We start from the raw sequence: 14,695 nt of genomic DNA on the forward strand, positions 1-14,695 counted from the left end.
ATGCAGCTTGACTTGTATAGTGATTTGTCCCAAAATATGTAAAACCATTGAACCACATCACAATATGAAATGATAAAATGCAAACAACAGAGATGCATGCTATTTTTATAGCATTCCAAGAACAACAGGTGAAAAAAAGCAAAAATACTGTCATCAATCAAGTGTGATGGGTGGTGTTGACAGCTTTTGATGCAGATGGGTGAGCTGCACTGGGCCAGAGCTCATCTCATATTGGATATCAAAGTACAAATGCTTTTTAGAAATTGTGTAAGAAAATTATTATTTGGTTTTAATTTAGTTTTAATTAATACATGTATTACACACATTGAATTAAACCATTGGTTGATTTAGGATTATAACAGTAACAAACTATTAATAATGAGAGAAATTTAACTTAAAGGGTTACTCCACCCTAAAAGGAAAATTTTGTCATTAATCACTTACCCCCATGTCGTTCCAAACCCGTTTGTCTTCGGAACACAATTTAAGATATTTTGGATGAAAACCGTGAGGAGACGAATTGTTGAATAAAGTTGTTATTTTTCTTTTCTTTGCGTACAAAAAGTATTCTTGTAGCTTCGTAAAATTAGGGTTGAACCACTGATGGCAGATGGACTATTTTGACGACGTCTTTCATACTTTTCTGGGCCTTGACAGTGTTAATTGTTTGGCAGTCAATGGGACAGTCACACGCCTCCTGGTTTTCATCCAAAATATCTTAACTTGTGTTCCGAAGACGAACGAAGCTTGTACGGGTTTGGAACGACATGGTGATTCCATGACAACATTTTCATTTTGGGATATATAACCCTTTAAAGGGATAGTTCATCCAAAAATTGTAATTCTGTCATTAATTACTCACCCACATGTCGTTCCAAACCCGCAAGACCTTTGTTCATATTTGGAACGCAATTAAGATATTTTTTGATGAAATCCAAGAGCTTTCTGACCATGCATAGACAGCAATGCAAATGAAATGTTCCCAAACCCATAAACATTGCAAGGACATCGGTAAAACGCATGCGTGTGCTTTCCTCTGAACTTTAACAAGACGTAGCGCATGCATGTCCTCCGTCAGCAGCACCATGCGCATGCATTGATTACATGCAGAGGAAAGCAGGCTCATACGTCGTGATACTCTTCATAATGGCGCGCACTGTAAAAACAATTTAATAAAATAAAAGTTGAGCCAACTTAAAATTTTAAGGCAACCAGCTTCAGCAGATTTTTGAGTTCTCTCAACTTATTTTTGTAGGAGATTCTCAACTTTTTGTTGTATAAACTTAAAACAACAAGTTGAGAAAGCACAAAAATCTGCTGAAGCTGGTTGCATTCAAATTTTAAGTTGGCTCAACTTTTATTTTTTACAGAGCAGATGCAGAATATGTCCTTGCAACGTTTCTAGGTCTGGGAACATTTCAGTTGCGTTGCTGTCTACAGAGGGTGAGAAAGCTCACGGATTTCATCAAAAATATCTTAATCTGTGTTCCGACAATGAACTTTAATTTTGGGGTGAACTATCGCTTTAATTTAATGTCCAACAATTTGCTGATAACATAATATGCGGGGAACATGCATCTGTGACAAACACTAACATTGGGGTCAGTAAAAAACATTAAGTATCTGGAAGAAGTCACATGAAGAAGGCTGCATTTATTTGATCAAAAATACAATAGAAACGGGATTATTATGAAATAGTATTACAATTTAAAATAACTGTTTTCTATCTTAATCTATTTTTAAGAAACAATTTATTCCTGTGATGGCAAAGCTAAATTTTCAGCAGTCAGTACTCCAGTCTTCAATGTCACATGATACTTCAGAAATCATTCTAATATGCTGATTTGGTCCTTAGGAACATTTCTTATTATCAATGTTGAAAACTATATTTTTGTGGAAACTATAATATGTTGTTTTTATTTAGGCAGGACTCTTTGATGAATAGAGTTTAAAAGAACAATTTATTAAATTTTTTCATCAATGTAAAAGTCTTCACTGTCAATTTAATGCATCTTTGCTGAATAAAAGTATTAATTTCTTTCCAAGACAATCTTACTGGCCCCGTATGTATTTGTGCAGCATGTAGTAGAGTCAAAATGTTCTTATATTAATATTCATTTGGTTTGAGTGAAGTATAAATTATGTCACACAAATCAATCGGAGACTGATGTTTTCACACATTTAATCATAGGCAAAGTCAAAACCCATTAGTGAAAAAAGTAACAGTTTGTCATCAATAAAAACCATTTGATTTGTGGCATTTTACAGAAACTGCTCAGTTGAAACACCTTAAAACATACAGCAATCAAATACAGCAAAGAAAAAACATTTAAAGGCAGTGCAGCTATGTAGCAACATGTAATTTCATTTCTACATTTCAACTCCTACAGACTGTCAATAACACACAACTCTACTGTAGTATTAAAGACCAAGTTAATTTCCCTCAGGTACATACAAGACATGCAAATGCATGGAGTCAATACTGCTAGATTCTTTAATGACATTTCTGCACATTAACTGAACAATTCCCTACGAATGAACGAATCAGGGCTTTTACAGACTTTTGAAATACCACCAATTGCATAGATTGTGCCCTTGACTTCTTTCATTCCCTTCTGCTCATCTACCATATATATTAGTCACCATAGATATGTGATGTACATAATCACAATCACATCTGAAATCACATAAATATTCCAAACCATAATGGTTGATCCTTTACAAGTAAATCTGATGAATCAGTCTCATCCACAGGAAATAATAGTGAAGCGTTTGGACACGCAGAACATGTTATGCAACACGATCCCCAGCAGAAAAATCAAAAGGAGTGCCACCAGTAGCACAGTGCAAACCCCGGTCCAAGCCGTGGTCTTAACCGCCACCTCCTCCTCCATCCCCTCCTCACCCGTGTCGTCCCCCAGCATGAGGCTCCCACCATCAGAGACATTTAACACCCCAACACTTTTTGGGCCAAATCGGCACGCTGGCTGTCCGGGAAGCAACGCCTCATCTGTGTCCAGAGGGACGGGCAGCAGATAGCAGCCGCTGTTGGGTAAGTGTATAAAGATGGGAGTGTGTTCGGAAGAGTGAGACAGACTGATAATGGAAAGTACTTCCGGGTCTTCTGGAAGATGGGAGACCGAAAGTCCGCCAGGGATCTGCGTCACACAACGACACCAAGGACAGCGGAGCTCTCTCTGGCTGAGCCGCATCTGGCTCAGACAAACGGAGCAGCAGGTATGTTGGCAGTGCAGGAGTTTGGGACGGCGCCGTTGGCTGAAGTAGTTGAAACAGATTTGGCACTCAAGCCTGGAGTTCTGGGACAAGGTGTCCATCGTCCTTAAAACAGGGCTCTTCGGTTGCTTTAATGATGGTATTCTTGCCGATTTGTATCGCTAATGCACTTCTGTCAACCACTCGGTGTTGATGGGGCAGTCAGTGCTTTAATCCACGTCTGGCTCTGCCTGTTGAAGAGAGACAAATATGCTGCATCAAAACAGACTGTCAAGAATTTAATCCAGGGGATATGTTTTGGCACATACACATGCAGGCAGAGGGGTTAACTTATTATGCGCTAACTGTGAGCTGGATCTAAATTCTTGTCAGGCTTGACTTAGAGGTAGACGTCCTGGATAAGTAAACAAATCAGCAGGGATTAGGACTGACACAGTCACCCTAAGCCAACAACGATGGTGAAGAATGCTGAGGCTAAATAGTGTATGAGAGCCGAAAACAAAACAGCTTAATTGGATAATTATCTGTGATTAATTCTATCATTTTGTGAAATGACTTGATAACTTCACACAGTGATTCTTACCATGGGTTTAGTATAGATCCAAACAAGGTTTCAAATCATTCAATGAGCAGTTGAAAATCAAAGCTGTCCACAGGAATATCCTTCCCCATCTAACGATGAAATAACTCTGTAAAATAAGGGAAAATACATGATAATATAGAAGTAGAAAAAAAGTAGTAGTCACTTAACAGATTTACAATTCATCCATTCTTAAAGGAGGCAGAATGGTGTTAAATGTGCCGGTTCTTAAGTTGTGCCCCAAACGAGAAGAAATTAAAAGGTGAACTAAAACTTCTCAATATTTCATATTTTTTAATTTTAGATTTTAAAATAGAAGAATGCATCTATAATGTATAGCCACAGAATAGGTCTTGACCAATTAATAAACAAATTTGCTCCATTTTATTGGTAAAGTGTATCATATCATGAGGTAAGTTTAGGAATATGCAACAATATTTTGTGAAAAAGAAAATATGAACAAATGCTGAAAACTAGTGTGCTGTAATTCACAAACTGGTGAATTTAAAATTCACAATTTTAAAAACACATTTTGCATCTGCTAAAAATGTATTTAACCCTCTGGTTGTGTTCGGGTCAAATTGACAAGAATTTTTTTTTCTTTTTCCTGAAAATACTAGTTAACGTTAATCGCATTGGACTCAAACTTACTGACTTTGCGCACATAGGGTACAAGTATTTCTCATAAATTTTTTTAGAATTTTCGTAATTTTTTGTGGGTTTTATTTCACCTAGTCACACTCGTTGTGTTCCCGGTCAAAAATGACCGGACTCCGAACAACTGCTTATAAATCTGTCATTATGCTATATTATCACCAAATATTGGATTCATTCTTTTTGTCAACTTGTTTTCTTTCATTTAGGACTGGTTTTGTGTTTCTATTTGCTTCTGATTAATCGTAAGCCTCATTTATCTGAGAGTAGGCACCTAATTTTTTGAGTGAAAAAATTATTTTTTATGAATAATTTTCACAATATTAAACAAAAAATTATAAAAATTTGCACTGTTTCTCACACTAGTGTACTTTAATGTTTAATCAGGAAGTTTGCTTTTAAATGCTTTTATTTTGTACAAAATTGCAAAAAGTCACACTCGTGGTGTTCCCGGTCAAAAATGACCGGACTCCGAACAACTGCTTATAAATCTGTCATTATGCTATATTATCACTAAATATTGGATTCAATCTTTTTGTCAACTTGTTTTCTTTCATTTAGGACTGGTTTTGTGTTTCTATTTGCTTCTGATTAATCGTAAGCCTCATTTATCTGAGAGTAGGCACCTAATTTTTTGAGTGAAAAAATTATTTTTTATGAATAATTTTCACAATATTAAACAAAAAATTATAAAAATTTGCACTGTTTCTCACACTAGTGTACTTTAATGTTTAATCAGGAAGTTTGCTTTTAAATGCTTTTATTTTGTACAAAATTGCAAAAAGTCACACTCGTGGTGTTCCCGGTCAAAAATGACCGGACTCCGAACAACTGCTTATAAATCTGTCATTATGCTATATTATCACCAAATATTGGATTCAATCTTTTTGTCAACTTGTTTTCTTTCATTTAGGACTGGTTTTGTGTTTCTATTTGCTTCTGATTAATCGTAGGCCTCATTTATCTGAAAGTAGGCACCTAATTTTTTGAGTGAAAAAAGCATTTTTTATGAATAATTTTCACAATATGAGAGAAAAAATTATGAAAATATGCACTGTTTCTCACACTAGTGTACTTTAATGTTTAATCAAGAAGTTTGCTTTTAAATGCTTTTATTTTGTACAAAATTGCACAAAGTAACACTTGTCAAAAATGGCCGGCCATTGAAAGTGAATGGGGAAGAATGAAAGAAACAACTAGTGTTCAGGAGCATGTTGTGCTTGCAAACAAAGACCTTGGACCTTTGCATGTGTGGATGCATTTATACTCAAGCTATCACACACACACATGCGCACACACGCACGCGCACACACACACACACACCCATCCATCCATGCATACAAACTATTTTATTACACCTATTTCATCCTACCCTGAACTGCATGCAATATCCTTTTATGAATAAAAAAGGATCTCTCTCTCTCTCTCTCTCTCACACACACACACACACACACACACACGCTCAGACTGCCTTGTCTTTAGCCTGCATTGACCTCAAAAATAATCTTTTCTTTCACCACATATTCTAGACTACGGAGCCCCTTAGAGCTCATGGTGGTGGAAAGATTTCGGGGTGGGTGAAAAAATATTTTTCAAATCTTTTGCGTTCTCTCGCAAAGATGTTTGCGTTCCCTCGCAAAGATGTTTGCGTTCCCTCGCAAAACATTGCGTTCTCTCGCAAAGATGTTTGCGTTCTCTCGCAAAGATGTTTGCGTTCTCTCGCAAAACTTTGCGTTCTCTAGCAAAGATGTTTGCGTTCTCTCGCAAAGATGTTTGCGTTCCCTCGCAAAACATTGCGTTCTCTCGCAAAGATGTTTGCGTTCTCTCGCAAAGATGTTTGCGTTCTCTCGCAAAACTTTGCGTTCTCTCGCAAAGATGTTTGCGTTCTCTCGCAAAACTTTGTGTTCTCTCGCAAAGATGTTTGCGTTCTCTCGCAAAGATGTTTGCGTTCTCTCGCAAAGATGTTTGCGTTCTCTCTCAAAGATGTTTGCGTTCTCTCTCAAAGATGTTTGCGTTCTCTCGCAAAACTTTGTGTTCTCTCGCAAAGATGTTTGCGTTCTCTCGCAAAACTTTGTGTTCTCTCGCAAAGATGTTTGCGTTCTCTCGCAAAGATGTTTGCGTTCTCTCGCAAAACTTTGTGTTCTCTAGCAAAGATGTTTGCGTTCTCTCGCAAAGATGTTTGCTTTCTTTGTTTTGCGAGCGAACGCAAAGTTTTGTGAGGGAACGCAAAAGATTTGAAAAATATTTTTTTCCTCCCACCCCGAAATCTTTCCACCACCATGAGCTCTAAGCGGTTCCGTACTAGACAAAACATTATGACAATATGTTTAGAGGCTTTCATGTTCTCTCAGAGTAAACGAAAGTTTACAATTAAATGCTAGAGCATACAAATGCCTCACAGTGCCTTGCTTGTCATTTACACGAGGAAAAGACAACTGAAGAAGAATTTTACAGTGACGATGCATTACAAGATATATTGGAAGATAAAAATATCACTGGACAAGCTGAAAACCTTGCAACAACTGAAAAGAAGCAATCTTCTGATTTTGAGGACCCAGCTGAAGTTGATGTAACGTTCTGGTCGAGGGATGGAAAAAAAGTCAATGCAGGCCAAAGACAAGGCAGTTTGAGCATTTGTGTGCATTGTGTGTGTGTGTGTGTGTGAGAGAGAGAGAGTTATAATATGAGATTCATAAAAGCATATTGCATACAGTTCAGGGTAGGATGAAATAAGTGTAATACAATAGTTTGTATGCATAGATGTGTGTGTGTGTGTGTGTGTGTGTGTGTGATAGCATGAGTATACATGCACGCACTGGTCCAAGGCATTTATGTTTGCAAGCACAACATGCTCCTGAACACTAGTTGTTTCTTTCATTCTTCCCCATTCACTTTCAATGGCCGGCCATTTTTGACAAGTGTTACTTTGTGCAATTTTGTACAAAATAAAAGCATTTAAAAGCAAACTTCTTGATTAAACATTAAAGTACACTAGTGTGAGAAACAGTGCAAATTTTCATAATTTCTCTCATATTGTGAAAATTATTCATAAAAAATTATTTTTTCACTCAAAAAATGAGGTACCTACTTTCAGATAAATGAGGCCTACGATTAATCAGATGCAAATAGAAACACAAAACCAGTCCTAAATGAAAGAAAACAAGTTGACAAAAAGATTGAATCCAATATTTGGTGATAATATAGCATAATGACAGATTTATAAGCAGTTGTTTGGAGTCCGGTCATTTTTGACCGGGAACACCACGAGTGTGACTTTTTGCAATTTTGTACAAAATAAAAGCATTTAAAAGCAAACTTCTTGATTAAACATTAAAGCACACTAGTGTGAGAAACAGTGCAAATTTTCGTTATTTTTTCTCTCATATTGTGAAAATTATTCATAAAAAAATATTTTTTTCACTCAAAAAATGAGGTACCTACTTTCAGATAAATGAGGCCTACGATTAATCAGAAGCAAATAGAAACACAAAACCAGTCCTAAATGAAAGAAAACAAGTTGACAAAAAGAATGAATCCAATATTTGGTGATAATATAGCATAATGACAGATTTATAAGCAGTTGCTCGGAGTCCGGTCATTTTTGACCGGGAACACCACGAGTGTGACTTTTTGCAATTTTGTACAAAATAAAAGCATTTAAAAGCAAACTTCCTGATTAAACATTAAAGTACACTAGTGTGAGAAACAGTGCAAATTTTCATAATTTTTTGTTTAATATTGTGAAAATTATTCATAAAAAATGTTTTTTTTACCCAAAAAATTAGGTACCTACTCTCAGATAAATGAGGCTTACGATTAATCAGAAGCAAATAGAAACACAAAACCAGTCCTAAATGAAAGAAAACAAGTTGACAAAAAGATTGAATGCAATATTTGGTGATAATATAGCATAATGACAGATTTATAAGCAATTGTTTGGAGTCCGGTCATTTTTGACCGGTAACACAAAAGGCGTGACCGGAGTCCGAACACAACCAGAGGGTTAAAGACTGTAAACATACTTTCTACCACTTGAAGAAGCTATATTTTGTAATATATTTTGGCATTTGAAAGTTTAAAATCATTTCAGTTTGAAAAATTTGCACCGTTAACAACATACATTTAGCATAGATTTGAAATATTTCAGCCAGAAAAAAAAATTATATATACATATACATACGCTCACTGGCCACTTTATTAGGTACACCTTGCTAGTACCGGGTTGGACCCCCTTTTGCCTTCAGAACTGGTGTTGGAAACATTCCTCAGAGATTTTGGTCCATATTGACATGATAGCGTCACACAGTTGCTGCAGATTTGTCGGCTGCACATCCATGATGCGAATCTCCCATTCCACCACATCCCAAAGGTGCTCTATTGGATTGAGATCTGGTGACTGTGGAGGCAATTTGAGTAAAGTGAACTCATTGTCATGTTCAAGAAACCAGTCTGAGATGATTTGAGACATGGTGGATTATCCTGCTGGAAGTAGCCATCAGAAGATGGGTACACTGTAGTCATAAAGGGATGGACATGGTCAGCAACAATACTCAAGTAGGTTGTGGCATTTCAACAATGCTCAATTGGTACTAAGGGGCCCAAAGTGTGCCAAGAAAATATCCCCCACACCATTACACCACCACCACCACCAACCTGAACCGTTGAGACAAGGCAGGATGGATCCATGCTTTCATGTTCTTTACGCCTAATTCTGACCCTACCATCTGAATGTTGCAGCAGAAATCAAGACTCATCAGACCAGGCAACGTTTTTCCAATCTTCTATTGTCCAATTTTGGTGAGCCTGTGCGAATTGTAGCCTCCGTTTCCTGTTTTTAGCTGACAGGAGCGGCACCCGGTGTGGTCTTCTGCTGCTGTAGCCCATCTGCTTCAGGGTTCGACGTGTTGTGCGTTCAGAGATGGTATTCTGCATACCTTGGTTGTAACGAGTGGTTATTTGAGTTACTGTTGCCTTTCTATCATCTCTAACCAGTCTGCCCATTCTCCTCTGACCTCTGACATCAACAAGGCATTTTCGTCCACACAACTGCCGCTCACTGGATATTTTCTCTTTTTCGGACCATTCTCTGTAAACCCTAGAGATGGTTGTGCGTGAAAATCCCAGCAGATCAGCAGTTTTTGAAATACTCAGACCAGCCCGTCTGGCACCAACAACCATTCCACGTTCAAAATCACTTAAATCCCCTTTCTTCCCCATTCTGATGCTCGGTTTGAACTTCAGCAAGTTGTTTTCACCACATCTAGATGCCTAAACGCATTGAGTTGCTGATTAGCCATTTGTGTTACCAAGCAATTGAACAGGTGTACCTAATAAAGTGGCCGGTGAGTGTACACACGCACGCGCACACATATAATTTTTTTTTTTTTTTTGCAGAATGGAAACATTTTTCCTGTATGATACATACATGTTGATGCAACATGAAGAAAAAAGAAAACAAAAAAAACATGTTTTTCCTGAGAAATACTTATCACTTTGTGCACCTCAGTCTATGTAAGACAAGTTATTCCGAAACACATGATCATAAGGAGGATACTTTGCCAATGACACATCTAGTACTCCTCCTCTCCTGACTGCTGACCTGTGTCCTTTGTGCTCTTTTGTTCTGCTTTTTTCCTCTGCTTTATATCCCTCTTCTATTTGTGTTTGATTTGTCTTCAAATATACGGTTTAATATTTATAATAAAACACATTATTACTGTTTTCTGGTAACAATACAACCTTGTAATCAGGGTTGCTTTATTTCCATAAAATGCTGTTTTACTCAATGGGCAGTGTAATCCACTTATATGGCCACACAATGAGAGTACAAATTTTCACTGGATGAAAAACTTCCCCTTACAAGCAACAGCAAAATGTGACCTAGTTTAGTTGAGCCCATAGACATAATTTCTGAAACCTGCATGACACATGACTATTAGCATGCATGAAGCTGACCAATGAATGGGAGTTCAAAACCCCTCCAGCACTCAAGCTTCCTTCTGACCTTAACCAGTTCAGAGATTAAAAATATTTCCTAACCTCATCTAAAATTTATTCGAGGGCATTTGTTTCCTTCAGGTACTGTACAGCTAATATGCATTTTAATTGCTTGGCTCAATGCTTGTCACTAAGGGAGAAATACTCAAGGCGAAATGAAGTGTGCCAGTACTACACGTCAATCACCTGAGAAAAGAATGAACACTTATCAAGTGACTAAGTTAAAGTTAAATGACTTGTGGCCACATTTTCAGAATAAGCCTCACTCCAGACTTCCTATTGTTACACTTACAGCCATGACATAATAATTTGCTCATGTGACCGTGACATGCAAAACAAAACAGTTATCGCATTGCGCTCTTCTCTTTAAAGTTCAAAGGTTTATACCATGGAAGTAATTGCTCATATACGTATAATTCCACTTCATCCCTTGAGGAGAAAAATAATTAATAATGCAATTAAGCCTGCTATTGTAGCATGAATGGACGAGCGCCCCAGAGGGCTTATCCGTTATTAGGTGCACATTATCTTGTGATAGAGAAGCGGAAATATTTCCCTTCTCTTTGGGACTTCCAATCAAAACGCCTTACAGCAATCTCATAGAACGCTTTAGAGACTAACAGACATGAATACTTTTAATTAATTAATAAATCTAAGGGGCTTTACAAAAACTTTTTTTGCTAAATGAGACCAGTTCATTGTTTGAAGACATGGTTATTTCATGCTCATCAAACTGGTGTCATTACAAATTAAAAAAGTTCATCAAAAATAAAACAAATGTGGATGCAACGCAACCAGATCACTGTTATGGAGACTTTGTGTGCTTCTCATAGTATTTCAGTTACCGTGAAAACCATTCCAGCTCAATTTCACGTCGCATAATTTCCTTCAGCAAATCTGGTACGGCACACAGGGGAGAAAACGTGCCAATCTATTAAACGTCCTGTGGGCACATTTACTAAATCACATGAAATATTTGAGAAGGTGTAACCTTGAGAACATGTCCTTCGAGTTCTCACTTTTGCACTGGCATCAATCTTTCATTTTATGCTGAGCAAGCTGGCTCTCACTTAACTTATTTTCTACCCGGACTGGAAATTTGTGGGGGGTTTTTTATTTTTACTTTAAAACAACTGAGGATCAAGTGCATGACTAAAGGAATACAATGGGATTGGTACACTAGATGCGCCTCACAAGATATTATCAAATGTGAAACTATGCCTTTACGATTTTATCTTTAAAGAAACATGAATCCCATGGTGGAAGCTTCACTGAGGGTCAATATTCATCCTAATGTCTCGAAAAACTAAGACAATGAAACAAGCAGATAACAACCGTCAGCTGTGCGCTATAGAGGAGCATCAACCTGATGGATGCAGCTGAATCAGGGGATTTGTGAGAAAGGGGGGAAATGACAAACGCCATTTAAAAACTAAGGCCATGAGCCATTTCTCAAGGGCAATGCGCTGACTTGAGCAGGTGGGGAGGGGCGCTATTCATGCATGCTCTTGGCCTTTAATTTTTGATGTCTTTTTTATGCAACATAAGCTGCCTGTGGGATGTTGGGGTTACAACTCACCACCTCCAACGTTAACCTGCATAAACAATGCAGAAATGTGAAACATCCCAGGGCGACACAATTTATGTGGCAAAGTCACACAGATCTTCATGGGTTTATTTTTTAAATGAAAGACACCAAACTTCGGCTGAGCAGGATGTGTTTGTGACAGGAAGCAGATAAGCATTTAACTTTGTACTGAAATGCTGTCTGAACGGGTGTCAAATTAACAGAACTCTTACAGTGATTAAAGCACATGCAGATCATCAACAAACCCATGTTAATAATAAAACCAAATGTATAGAGAAAAGGCAACTCGGATGCTGAGTGGATCAAGCAGTTGTCTGATAGCAAAGCACTGAGATGAGATAATGGAAGATAATATCTGTGGAATTGACTAAGTCACAAGGACACAGTAAAGACAAACAATCTCCGCTATCAACATTTCTGTTGAGGTTGAATGACACATAAACAGACTCTGTGAGCTAAGGTTTGGGGGATGTATAAAGATATTATATCCAAATGCAAATATTTTGGATTGTGTGACATGTAAAGACATTATCAGGGCACGTCGGTTTTCAGAAACAGGCATATTTAGACCAGTTGCCATTGGCTGCGTCTCAAAATCTAGCAAGCTGCTTACATTTCTGGGTATCCAGCAAGCATCACCCAGAAATGCTGCCTAGGTAGGCAGCTCACTATATTTTGACACGCGGCCATTGTTGCGTGTTTCTAAACAATCAAAACAAGACTTAAACCGGAACAGAGACAGAAATCTGCCCAAAATAATCTTGCTGCAATATAAAAGAGCAGGTTCCTTTCGTACTGCACTGATGCATAACACAACAAAATACAGTAAAACACAATACAAAACTTGATGGGTTGGTACAGGGACTGAACTTGCTTTGAACAGATGTGCTCCAATAAAGTTACAGGCTGTAAAACCGCGGTTGAAACGTAATGCAGCAAATATGCATCGATGCAATGGAACAAAGACTGATCCAAACAGGTTTTGTTTGCTGTAAACTCTGTTTAAGAGTTTTAACTTAGCGTATAAAATCTCAGAACAACTTTGATCCGAATGCGCAAATACGAAACACGAGTAGTTTCACCTGTTTCTTTGAAAAGAGTGGGGGGAAACTCACCTTGTATATCGAGAGGTGTTTTTTTCATCTATGCGAACGGTGAACATCGCGTGCGGAGCAGCTTCTTCTGTCATACTTCACTCTGCCTTCTTCAAAGGCTGTACAGTAAACGCTCTCTGCTACTCCCTCAGCGCAGCCAATAGCGAGCGACGCCTGCGAAGAGAACAGCCAATAGAGAAGCCCACTATCATGTTGCCACGCCCCTTAACCAGCGCTATTCGAGTCTGAGCGTTTAGTCGTTTGAAGGTGGATTATGTTTGTTACAAAACAAATACGTACTTGACTTGCACGATAAATACAACAAACAATCGCCTTAATCACATAATCCTCAGTTTAAGTAAACATTGCAGAAATATAAAAACTGTCCGTTAATTTTTAGCATATTTTTCTGAGCGTTTAAAGTGGGATTTATATAATTGAAGTAAGGGATGAACTACTGAAGATGCTCACAATGCTGTTAGAAGTAAACTTTTATTTCGCGCATTGTCACAGTATTGCATGAAAAGTTGTTTATCCATTTCTTTACCATTCCTCGGGGCAAAATCAGATTAAATTTAGAGGAAGCCATCAAACCGATTTTTTAAATGTCAAAGCTGTCATTCAAAGTGACAACGTATTGCAATGCTAAAATATAAAATCAGACGGAGAATCGGAGACGCTTGTGACATTTGGGATACTATTTTTAACCCCATAGTAATAGACTGAGCCATCACCTAGACAATCTTTAAAGAATTAGAATTAAAACAAAAAATAGGCCTACAGATTAAGAAAAAGGCCACTCTTTAGTGTATATATATAGATGTGTGACCCTGAACCACAAAACCAGTCTCAAGTCGCTTGGGTAGATTTGTAGCAATAGCTAAAAATACATTGCATGTCAAAATTATCTAGTTCTCTTAGGCCAAAAATCATTAGCATATTAAGCAAAGATCATATTCCATGAAGGTATTTTGTAAATTTCCTACTGTAAAACAAACTTCATTTGATTAGTAATATGCATTGCTAAGAACTTCAATTAGACAACTTTAAAGGCAATTTTCTCAGTATTTAGATGTTCTTTGCCCTCTCAGATTCCGAATAGTTGTAGCTCGGCCAAGTATTGTCCTAGTCTAACAAACCATACATCAATGGAAAGCTTATTCAGCTTTCAGATGATATGTAAATCCCAATCTAAAAAAAAAAAAAAAAAAAAAAAAAAGTTTGACCCTTATGTCTGGTTTTGTGGTTCAAGGTTACATTTGGGCAAAGGCAGAGAGTGGTGAAAAACGTATAGTGCTAGAGTTTCTATTTTAAAGTTCACCATGAGCTGCTGGAGTCATGACAAGCCCACACTAATGATCTGGCCCACAAATTAAACAAACAAATGCACCCTAGTGAGGGGGAATTCTTTTTATTAAAAAAAAAAAAAAAAAAAAAAAAAACACTGGACACAAGTCTAGTGCAAAGCTGAGGCTTTAATGACACCATAACACTGTACAGCTAGACGGAGTTTTCTGCATGTCAACATTACACAGATGTATAAAAATA

At 37.5% G+C, this 14,695-nt stretch overlaps 1 protein-coding gene across 1 annotated transcript; it reads right to left on the bottom strand.

The window, feature by feature from the left end:
- Nucleotides 1-2,166: 2,166 nt before the first annotated feature.
- LOC306881469 (E3 ubiquitin-protein ligase rnf152-like) lies at nucleotides 2,167-3,431 on the bottom strand. The gene has a single exon (XM_079435587.1). It carries the CDS (start codon nucleotides 3,333-3,335, stop codon nucleotides 2,745-2,747), a length of 591 nt encoding a protein of 196 aa, XP_079291713.1. The 5' UTR covers nucleotides 3,336-3,431; the 3' UTR covers nucleotides 2,167-2,744.
- Between the last annotated feature and the right edge of the window lie 11,264 nt (nucleotides 3,432-14,695).

This window comes from Barbus barbus (assembly GCF_936440315.1).
Source record: "Barbus barbus genome assembly, chromosome: 15".
Taxonomy (NCBI): Eukaryota; Metazoa; Chordata; class Actinopteri; order Cypriniformes; family Cyprinidae; genus Barbus; species Barbus barbus.

Bases quoted from the DNA above. Each gene is read 5' to 3' on its own strand.
- LOC306881469 (XM_079435587.1), bottom strand. From the start codon at position 3,335: ATGGACACCTTGTCCCAGAACTCCAGGCTTGAGTGCCAAATCTGTTTC.